Genomic DNA, 12,233 nt, shown 5'->3' on the forward strand with positions numbered 1-12,233 from the left:
TTATCTATTGTTATTGATACCTTTAAAATCTTTTCAGGCATGTTTCGATATGGACCAATCAAGCTGCAATGAAGTTCTGGAACTACATCAAGTAAGTAAGCAAAAAATAAGCTGTTGCTATTGATCCAAATCTATATATACGTATATATATATATATAAATGGCTGTGCGTGTGTGTGTTCTATATACAACTCCACAGTTTACGTCGTATCAGCGCCAAATTTGGCGCAAAGGTCCTTTGATGCTCAGAAATTCACAAAGGGAGGATTTCTTATCCAAATCCTACACCGGATCTTTGCCAAGTTTGGCTCAGAGGTCATTTGATGCTCAGGAATTCATATTTTAACCCATTTTGTTCAATAGAAAATTAAATATTTAGCACAGAAAATAATGTTGTTCTTTCTTTATTATTATTGAGCAATCACGATTGCTTATTGTTCTCACTTGGCGGTCCTTGACGTTACGCTGAATTTTCAGCTTGAACCAGGGGCCTCTGCAGGGACCCCTCCTCTGCTCCTGAGCACTGTCCTCCTTCCTCCGGAATCCGCTTCTCCTGGACGGTGGCGTTCATGTCCTACACAGACGCGCGCACCTTCATACATATACACACACGCCTACTTGCATTCACACACACACACTAGTCTCCACATGCATGCACACGCGCCTACACACAACTATACGCACGTAACCGCCCAGGAGGAGGGGCAGACTTGTGAGGACAGGAACTGTTTCTAGAAACAATAACTCCAATGAGTTTTGTCCTTTCGCAACTCGTGACTGCGAAAAACATAATTTGAATACGAAATTTCAGAATTCAAGTTATTTTTTTTTTCCTTCCTTTTATTATTATTGTTTTTGATCCACCCATAATATTATCTGGTACGGAAGTATTGTTTATAAAACTACACTTTCAAATGAAAATTTTAAAGAGTGCACGAGTGATTCATAAAACATTGATTACATGCAGTATTTATGACCAAAAAATAAACAAAACTTTTGTTTCTGATACTTTATTTTTTACGTTAACGAGTATCATTAACTCTTAAAATTAGATTCAGATCAGAATAAAACTGCATTATTAATATAACTTTGTTAGATGAGGTTGGTAAACACAGCGATAAAGCTCAGAATTTATTCAAAGTGAAAATGCTCCCTTGACATTTTATAGAATGAGGGAAATTGATTTTGGAGGAGTTAAATAGTGTGCGGAAACCATGAAGAGCATCAGTGGATGAAATAGATGACGGCAGGGAAAGAATGAACTGTGTACTATTTTGATTTTCACCAACTAGAATGCTTGATAACGAAAAAAAAAAAAAAAACACTTTAAAAAAAGTACAAAAAGATTCAAACGTATATTTTTGAAACTCCAAAACCTTTTTTTCTTTTTCACCGTCCGCGGTGCTAAATTTTTGTAAAGAAAAAAAAAGCAAAGCGAGGCTTGTACGTTATTAGAAGTGTCTCTGGATAAACAAATCGACTAAATTGGAGACATCAAAAAAGATTTCAATTGGTTTATTATAAGAAAAAGCATGTTTCATATTCCATGAATGGCAGCGTTATATCGAATGATCGCTGCATCACAATATTAGACAGCTGATAAATCAATAAAAAAAAAACCTACATCGCCCAAACCTATGCACCCTACCATTGCTGGCCCTTCAAGCTGAAACGAAAGATTGATGTCAATAACCACTTACGATCCCCCACAGAAAAGAAAAGAACGAGTATTTTAGTATTGCACTGGATACTCTTGAAAATAACCTACTACAGTCCAAAACCTTTTATCCGGGAACCAAAAAACCGGGAAATCTAAAAACCGACAATCTCTTGCCGATTTTTCCGCCATTTTTTTTAAAAAATACGCATTTTTGGTAATTTTTGAAAAACTAAGCATTTTTTTTTCTGAAATACCTAAAAGAAAATTAGCGGTTTCTTAATAAATACCATATTACTCATCTATAATTCGAGAAATTGTTTATAAAAATGAACTTCAAAGGGTTGTCTTTAACGAAGGGAAAAATTTCCAGAATGTTTTCTTGAACTAAAACGTACACACGTAAGTCTGAAATTTTTGTGTTTTATTCGAACTGAAAACTAAAGAAATGAATATTGTCACATTATAATGCAATATTTTATTGAATGGCCTTTAAAACCATTTAGAGCGGAAGTGACGTCGCAAAAGCGCGTGAAACGCCGCGATTCTCGAGTTTTCCGGATAGTTGATGGTGGAATCTAGAAATCGTTAAACACAAGACTGTAATAAGGCTGCATGAACTCATAAATTAAATTTCAATTGGTATTAACTTAATAGCAAAAGCAATAGTTATCAATAACCGCTAACGCCAAACCTTTACAAAAAAGTGAAAAAAAAAGAAAAAAGAAAAAAGAAAAAAAAAGAAAAAAAAAACGCGTTCATGAAAACAAATTCTCTCATACGCTGTAGTAGAAGAATCGCACATTTACGTTCAAAAACTTGTTTCTTGCCCTTCCCTTCATTCTCTTTCATTTTAAAACATCGAAAATTGGTGTTTTTCTTTCCTTTTCTAAATGAATATGAGGGTCTCTGGTCTTATTAGGTAAATAACTTAAGGTTTTTGGTGTTTAAATTATTCTCTCACTAGTAGTTTTTAATGTTTCAATATTGATAAGCATTTCTGAACGGTTTTCTTATTTTAATACGTATTACTATTTATTATAGTAATTTAAGTTTTATAAACAATCGGCCAAAAGCTCTTTTTAGCGATCCAGAAAACCGGGAAATCCAGATATCCGGGATAGCTATGGTCCCGAACTTCCCGGATAATTGGTTCTCTACTGCGTGCGTAAGTGTAATAGATTTGCTTCACTGCAACGTTACTCTTATTGCTGAAAGACTACGTTTAACGTTACGTTCAAAAGCAACCCCGTCTTGCGATTTTCAGAAGTTTACCTTTTCTATACAAATTGTACGTAGGAGCATCACCAGAGGGCGCGAGTCAACTAAACTCTTAAACTTGTATAATTCTAATTCAGTGTATTTAACACGAGAAAAGTATTTCAACTGTATAAAAATTTGAATCTCGATGGGTTCGAAAGGTTCATGCTAAATAAATGTAGGATGAATTAGTGAGTTATTTTTTAGTAGAAATAAGAATTCTGTTAATTCTGTAAACTAAGTAAATTGAGGTGAGTTATGTATAAACCTTACTGTTTTCATCATATAAATAAACTACTTTTTTAAGTTACGAAATTTAGTTTTAATTGTTATTTCATACTTGCCAGTATTGAAGTATTATGTATTAAAGACAAAGAATCTTTTTGCTGAATGTTTATGTAATTTAAATTTTTACTCATCCTAATTTCTTGTTTTCAGAATGGAACGAGTGAATGCAGAGATCTACTTTCGCACACATCGGTAAGCTGTGATTTCAAATCATGTACTTATGCTGAAAAAATTTATCTATCACCGTTTTTTTTTTCTTTCTTTTTTGCGCAATGTATCAAAAAAAACTTATTGCGGTGTAATGAATGCTCCTTTCATTGCAAAGTTTTGTTTTGCTATTATAGTTACATTTTCTTTGTTATAGCTTGAACAAGAAAATAGTATTGCTATTTGGGTATGACAACTGAAACATTAAAAAAAGAAAAAAAAAATGCTGCAAGACGCCTGTGAAAAAATTGACCATTGTAATCAAACAATTATTCAAATTTAGCCAAAACAAAGTAAAAAAAAATTGTTTTACTTAATATTAAAACTCAATGTTATAAGAGACAAAACAGAAAAATATATTATATAATGCATTTTTAGAAGAACAATTAGTAATGTAAACTTTGTTAGAAGGAAACTTCTCAACATTGTTTACAGAAATAAGTTTTATGACACTTGAATATCAGAAAATATGCCATGTTTGCCAAAGATTTTTAAATTACCAATCATTGTCCTAAAATGTAGGAAAAAATATTTCCAGCTAAGAAAAATGAAGCTCTTTTTACTGGAGTAATTTTACTTCCATATTGTGAAGCAGAGAATACCACATTTCTTAAATGCAAACCAAAGTCTTTAGGGCAAACGACAGAGCGAGAACCTTAAGCCAAGCTCTTAGACTAAATACTGTACACTGATTTTCCCGATAGCTTTCTCACTTGATATTATTTGTTTCATCAGTACATATGCAGGGGTGTGCACAGAAATTTTGGGACCCGTCACAAATGACTTTTCCGGGCCCCCCTCCATATTGTTTACCTTTATGTTTCGCCCCTTGTTTTAAAAAAATATTGGGCCCCCTTCAGGCTCAGACCCGGGCCAACAGGTGCCCCCCCCCCCCTTGTGCACGCCCCTGTACATATGTCATTTTATAAAACTGAAGGAGAAGATCTGTGTGTGTTATACATGTATTTTAAACAACATCGCTTGTTGTCCAATTCCCTCAAGTTTATATTATCTTCATTTTGCTCGAAAAAATTTTTTTTATCTCTCGCCAAGATTCCTAAAAAGTTGATTCCATCATCACGAGTGGGGAAATTGGACTTAATTTTTTCCTCGGACTTTTATATAGATAATTTTGGGTTTTAAAAATTTGCTGACCTAGTGAAAGTACGTTACTTGTGTGAGTTGTTTAGCACAAATTTTCAGTATCTTTTATGATTGTTATTCTTAAAATGAAGATTTACCTGTGTAGGGCGAGACACATTTTTGGACGTCAGTTTCAAACTTCTCAATTCTGGAAAAATGTCTCCCGAATCCATATATTGTTTCAAATTTGTTTAGATATCTACATTGCTTTTCGACTAATCATTTTTCATTCTTAGTTTTCAAAAAGAAATAAATAATCGGCCATTCTGCAGAAAGTCAGACATGTCCTGCATGTGACTGATCTATATTTTATTTCAATAGTAATATTTTAAAAATATATTACGCAAAAATGTTTTTCCAAAGAAATATGCGATTTTTTTTTGGGGGGGGGGGGCAATTTTTGTTTATTACACGTTCTAAAATTAAATATGAAACTGTCAAATGTGAACAAAATGCCGTGAAATGACTCAACATCGACTGCAGTTCATTCAATGAAGTCTTTTCTATACTCGACTTGCAAGCTTACTTGGTAATGGAGAAATAAGCTGAGACCAGGCGAAGGAAATAGTTCCTTGCGCCTTGTCCGATATTTGAGTGAAATTACGCTCCTCACTTTAGAAATCGGATTAGTTAGATAAACCCACGCATACGAACCCTTTTTTTGTCACAATTTCTAACAATCGTTAAATATTTTCAACTTTATATTATTTAATTCCGCCGAGCGAAGCAGGGCGGAAAATTTCACTCATTTGAATCAAACGCGCCAGCTAATAGCAGCTCATAGACAGGTGACGATCTCCTCTTATTCGCAAAGCAGGTAAGGTAGGTAGCTAGTAAGTGTGACGATTTTTATCTTTTAGCTCAGTTTTTCTTTTGTGCGTCGTGACGTCACTGTCAACTTAAGTTGAAAGCAAGTATAACAAGCCTTCCCTAATATTTCAGAACTTTAGGTACGTAACGTGCAACGTTTTTATAATCCCCAAAAGTTGGATATTCCTTAAAATTCACTTCTACTGTGCGAAGATAAAACGATAAAATCAACGAAACTTAAAGCATACTCTACTTAGAGTAAATTCCCAAAAAATATTTCCTATATTGTTCTACAATGAGAATGAGCTGTAAAAGATAACTAAACAACTACAGGGAAAACAATTAAAGAAAGTCTTTTATTCTGTGCCTCACGAAAGAACTTCGTTCCGGCTTACTTCCCATGCTGGGTAATAATCCTCCTCTAACTAACCCCTTACATTCGCCCAGGGGCGGATCTAGAGGGGGGCCATGGGGGCCATGGCCCCTCCCAAAGCCTTGTGATTGTAGGAATTTTTTTAAGGGAAAAAAGAAAAATATATTATGAGAAGATATCAAAATTTAACACATGTATTTTACTGAAAAGAAGTATAGGCCTTAATTGGGAGATAAATTATATCCCTATCCTCAAAACAAAACTTTTATTTCCAAAAATTTTCTCCATCTTTTACATCATTTCTTGATTCCAACTACAGACACTTGGACGATCTCTAAATGCTGCGGTTCTCAGAGTATACCTATTGTTCACAAGACCAAAGAGAGCCTAAATTTTCGTTTTTATGCCTTTAATTTCGAAACTAGGAGGAGAACCCCCTTTTCCCACGCCCTTTCACAAATGCCTTGATGTATAGCAAAAAATTGCATTTTAAGTCTTTTATTTGGAAAAAATGTCAACGGAAACTAGCTTATCCAGTCCTTATCACTCAACTTGCTTAAAAGCAACTCAAATGATTTTTTTTTTTTTTTTTTGACTTCAATTACAAATGAATTTTTATAGGACCTCCTCCCTCCCTAGTTTATATCGTGATGACAGCTTTAAAAGGAGGTTTTTTGGAGGAGCTCTCGAATCTTCCATCCTTTTCTAAACTATGTATATATATAGTTAAAAATCGAATTTTCAGAGCCTCAAAGGCAAAATATTTCCAGGAAGGAAGGATTCTAAGCACCTTCACACTTCCTTTAATGTAAGCAAACATTACCTAAAGGTGCATTTTTAGGCTGGACATCTGAAGAGCTAGAAAAGCGCCCCTCCTCTTCTAACTTCTCAATGTATAATGACAGAATATTTTGGTTTCTAAGCTTTATTTTCAAAAAGTGTTTTGGGGCCAGCGCCCGAAACCTGACCTCTCTCCGTATATCATCAAAAATAGATAAAATGCGTTTTTAGTTTCCTAATTTTCAAAAATTACTCGGAAATGTAAATTTTGAAACATTTTCGAGGGAGATTCCTAAATCCACCCCCTCACCTAATGTCTCGATACCTCGAAAATTGAGTTTTTAAAACTTCATTTTAATAAAATTTCTGGGGAGTTATCAGGGCCCAATTTCCCAATAGGCAGAGTAGGCAGCTGCCTAGGGCGGCATATTTGCTATTATAAAACACATTTTTTGAATTAAATTGTTATTCTTGAAAGTAAAATATTAGCATTCTTTCATTTTCCACAGAGACAAGTTTTTCTTGTAATTTAATAATGATTACTTTCACACATCTTATGAAAGTCAAATGTTTTTCAATCATGGTATTTGCCAAATCGGCAGCAAAATTTGCCGAATAAAACTTTTTTTGGGACATCACTGTGATCATCTCATCGGCGCGCTTCAGAATGTGAAACGCCATCATTTCTTCATAAGTTTGACAGTTTGGGGAACACTTTTTTAGGTTTTTTTTTGAGTAAAGGATATTTTACTTCTTTTTTTTTTGGGGGGGGGGGGAGGGGCGGCAGATTTCAAATTTGTCTAGAGGCATGGAGCTAAATTCGGCCCTGGGGAGTTTGTTCAAAAATTTCGGATGGCCCCTCCCAAAACGATCGGTTGGATCCGCCACTGCATTCGCCGAGATGTAGTTTAAGCTTTTTCTTGCTATTTTTGTGCTTAAAACAGTAATCAATAAGGCGGCTTTTTCCTTTCCCAGAAGTAAGGCGCTGTTTTGATGTTTTGAGTTCTTCGCAACCGTTGGTAGGTTCTGATAGATATAGGACATTTTTATTTACGCGTCGGAATAGAGTACTAGAGGTGGAATTGTATTGGTAGTATATCGGCAAGATTTAGTTGGATAATTTCTTTCTCTGCTCCGCTCAAGTTTTTGGGAATGTGAAGTGTTTGTCAAAGTATTTTGTGTTCTATTTTTCCTTAGAAAAATGTTTGCGGAAAGGATTGAGTTTTGTAAGATAGTTTCTTCCTTCGAAGTAAGAGTAGTTGTTCAAGAATTGAAGGGCAAGAATGTGATGTGCCACATGATGTGAATTTTCAGTAGGCCAATTTCCAACTTGTAAAAAATGTATATAGAAATTTTCAAAGGGTATTATACATTATAGATTCTGCAATACTAAAACCAGATAATGTTTTTCTCCACATGATATCATCCATTGTCAAGTTTATTTTAGTTATGAGGAACGAAAATTCACTCCTTGAGGCTTGTCACATTTCTGCCCTGAACCCTTCTATTGGTTTAGGCTACTTTTCTAGGGACGTAATATTTAGTTTAGAACTTAGTTGAAAAAGTTTGATTTATGTGATTTGATGAAGGTATTCTCTATCTTTTGCTCAAAACTGAGACTTATTGCTTTTGATTTTCAGTGAGCGCCCGCTAAAATTGCGTAGTTTATCATGTTATCTTTTCTTAAGAATGTTTTTTACGACGCTAACGCCAGGTTAATGTTGTACGTATATAACATGTGTTGTTGTTTGTGATCTCCTTTGGTCTAGACCCTTAGACCAAGTCCAAGAGATCATGTCGCATTAAAAGATCAAAGATAATCCCACTCTCATCCGACAGTTGCCCCACAGAGGCACCGATGCAGCAAATAATATGAGAGGGAGAGGCAATAGCCGAGCATGGGCAAGTAGAACCATCAAAGACCAGACTTCTTCTGTAACCAGACCTTAGCCTAGCTAAGGCAGTTTGGGCAAGTCTTGAGCAGATCTTCTTCAAGGACAATCCAGGATACTCTGCGGGTGTACCAATCGTGTTCAAGTGGAATCCTCCAAGTTGATTTTATTTGTCAATAAACATGGAATGCACCTCTGAGATTCTTTAATGGAATTGATGATGAGAGAATGGAAGGTTACTGCCTTATCCACGGCGGATCTGTCTGCGACATCATTACATCGAATGTAGTCAATCTGGGAACAATATCTTGCCCCAGTTGATAATAAATACGTGGCCAGTCTCTCAAGAGTTGAATAGAACTCCTTCCATCAATTAGAATCCACACATCACAAATACCAGTGTCCAAGGCGAGGCCCAAAGCTTCATTTATGGCAATGAGTTCCGAACAGAAAACAGAGCTAAAATCGGGATTTCTGAAGCTATATTCGAAGGGCTCATCCTTAATTCTCATATCCTCATATAGATACCACTGCCAGTTCTTCCCGAGTCGGATTTGCTCCCATCGGTATAAATAGCAACAGCCCCCGGTTAGATATTGCCGGATTTCAAGAGCCAGTTGGCGCAGCGGCTCTGAGTGCTCGTTTTTTTAGTCAAAGCCAAGTTTAAAAATTCGTTAAAAACCAAGTAATTGAGAGATGTGGTGGGAGTCGAAGAATTAAAAGTGGTACAGGGTTCTACCCCTAGAACATGTTTGTGTATACATACATATGCAAGCTTCACGACCAAAAAATATTCCTTGATGACTAGTTCTTTCAAAAATTTCTTATTGAACTGTGAGAAATAATTTGCATGGCGCCTAAAATTTTACAATTTTTGTTGAAATCTGTACATATGTATGTATTCATCAATGTATTTCTTATGAGTGTGGTGATAACTGATAAGAAGGAAATTAGAAAACGTATAAATTTATAGAATAATAAAATATAAAATGTAGTTTATATGATGGCCAGGGTTAGTGGTAGCTGCTTGCGCACTCCACGCTGTAGACTCTACTTAGCCTTTCTTTTGCACTTCATTAGGACGATAAAAGGAATACTAAGCATGCTTGAGCCGAGCTTTGCCGCGTTCGGCTGACCACCTAACCGTAACATTTGCCGTGCACCTCAGACCCTCGGTCACGAGAACTGAAATGGACACAGTAGGTGTTGTGTTGACCCCATGAGCTGTAACGCCACTGAGTTCGGTTCATATAACTTATATCAATAAAGAAGCTTGTGTGTGTGGGGCGGGGGTTGGGGGGGGGGGGGGGGTAGGGGAGTTCGGTATACAAATACGGTGCTTTGCCCGTAGTTGAACGTTTAAAATGGCATTTGGTTCGCCTGTGCATTTACAAATAATGGATGATGAATTTCTCGCCAATTTGCTATGTTCATTTGCTAGCGCATGTTACGGTTCCACTTTATGAAAATTTGGTAATCTACTCGTCCACGTTATGATAATTTCCTCTGTAAAATGTTTTTAAATTGGAATATAAAAATAACAAAATCGAATTTTCGAAAAATCGCTTCGAGGTGCACACCCCTATGCTAAGAACTAATTTTGTACTAAATTTCATGAAAATCGGCCGAACGGTCTAGGCGCTATGCGCTTAACAGACATCCAGAGAGACAGAGATACAGACTTTCAACTTTTTTTATTATTAGTGAAGATTATTTTTTTACGATTTTGAAGATATTTTGCTCCGACTTGTTTTCTCGACATTCAACTTCAACCAGCAAACACGACTTTTACGACTCATGGCTATCTGATTCCCTTCACGCCCCGTTAAATTCAAGTGACGAAATTATGGGGACACGGCAGCTCGGTAATTATCTTGTCAATAACACGCTTCGCCGGCCCGATAATGTTCGATACTGATTAGATAGCACGCCTGACACGAGCTTGTTTAACGCGTGTCTGTCGTCTACGCTCTCATGCCTTCGGGAAAGTGAATGTTTTCCTCGATTTTTCAATTACTTCTCTTTCCTCCGTTAAAGTCGCTAAAACAGAATTAGAAAAGTATTTGTTGATCTGGCCATAAATGACTCACATTTCAAGGTCACGGAGACTTTTCGGTTTATGAGAACAGGATATTTCATGTCTTCAAGAATGTCATTTTGTGTAAGCAAGACAAAGAAAACCATGCTGTTTATTAGTTGCACCGCGCAAATTGTGCAATTTCGCAGAACTTTCAGGTTAAGGGTGCAACAGATGTGCCTTGAAGACGTTTTACTTTCTTTTACAAAAAAGAAAGTATTGTATTCGCGAAAAAATTTTTACTCAAAAATCGGCCTTAATTTCCATTTTGCTCACTCCCAAATGAATGTTGAGTTTTTTTTTTTCGATCCGACCACATGTATATGTGTACCTAAGAACGTATAGACGCCCGAAATATCCATTTTGACGTTTCCCGAGTTAATTACAACGAGTTTTCTCGTGACGTCTGTATGTACGTATGTGTGTATGTATGTCGCATAATTCTAGAACGGTATGTCCTAGAAAATTGAAACTTGGTACGTAAACTCCTAGTAGGGTCTAGTTGTGCACCTTCTCTTTTGGTTGCATTCGTGTGTTTCTAAAGGGGTCTTTTGCCCCCTTTTGGGGGAAATCAATTTTAATTTCGATGTAAACTCAAGTGGTGTTATAATTGGGTGGACACTTCGCGATATATCGCCAGTGTTTTTTTCGACAAGTTTTGTCGCCAACTTGGCGACAAATTTGGCGGAATATTTTTTTTTTTTAAAATCTGGTTTTAATTTGGCTACTGTTGGTGATATTTTCAGAGTAAACTATTGAATCACATTAAAATTGCCAGTAATGGGGAAATGACATTAAATTGGAGTAAAAGGAAGTCTGTTGAGTGTGTTGGCTGTTGAGTGTAAAATTAAGAAGTGGTACTTGGAGGGGTTCTTATCATTTTAACTTTTGAGTAAACGGTCCGCATAACAGAGAAGATTTCAGGATGAATAAATTATTCAGATTTCATTTTATTTCATGAAATAAACAAGGAAGGAAACCGATTAATCGCTTATTGCGACAGACTTGGAAATTGATAAATGAAAATCTAACGACTTATCTTTGTTTTGATAAAAAGAGAAACCACTTTTATTGTCACAATAAATTTGACGACTTTGTTTTAGTGCATAATCTAACTTTACGCATGTTGCTTTTCCTGGGATTTTATATACTATTTTCGTGATCAGAAATTTGTTCATTGCGTGAAAGATAACATTTCTTTAACGGAATAAAAAATATGTTGATTAGGTCTTTTGTTCGCGACACCGATCTTTTTCGTGAATTGAAGACGCTTGTATTGGTTGGATACATTTGAATTTCGTAAATAGAAAGTTCTGTTGTGTCGCTCAAATTTTTACTATCTAGATGTTGAAATTGTAGTCATATGTTGTCGCCTTAGTTCTTGGTGTAGGATTTCAGCCCTAATATTCTTGGCAGAAAAAAAAAAGAATTAATAACAGAAACGGCTGTCGATAATATCAGTCTAAAGTACACTGGTGTCCAAAAGTTAAGCATAATTCATAAAATGTGAGAAAACTCTTGTAAATGTTCATAAAATTATATAAAATTACTTATGGACATTCATTGGTTGAAGGAGAAACATTATGCTTATGCAAAACATCATAGTCGATGGCATTATTCGCGAAATAGGTGCGCATGTCGGAATGTGGATAAAACGACTCTCACATTTTAGAGAGTTCAGGCGCGTTTCATGCAATTGCTGCACCAAGAAACATTGGTTTTGGTGAAACAAGATTAATAATGGCAC

General features: G+C 35.7%; 1 protein-coding gene across 1 annotated transcript in view; it reads left to right on the forward strand.

The window, feature by feature from the left end:
• The window catches only part of LOC129225877 (tripartite motif-containing protein 2-like), a 169,677-nt gene that overhangs the window by 8,307 nt on the left and 149,137 nt on the right, over positions 1-12,233 (forward strand). Inside the window, exons 2-3 of the mRNA XM_054860406.1 lie at positions 38-91; positions 3,355-3,396. Coding sequence (XP_054716381.1) covers positions 38-91; positions 3,355-3,396 — 96 coding nt within the window. The remainder of the gene's footprint in view (positions 1-37; positions 92-3,354; positions 3,397-12,233) is intronic.

Source organism: Uloborus diversus, chromosome 7 (assembly GCF_026930045.1).
Source record: "Uloborus diversus isolate 005 chromosome 7, Udiv.v.3.1, whole genome shotgun sequence".
NCBI classification, from domain to species: domain Eukaryota; kingdom Metazoa; phylum Arthropoda; class Arachnida; order Araneae; family Uloboridae; genus Uloborus; species Uloborus diversus.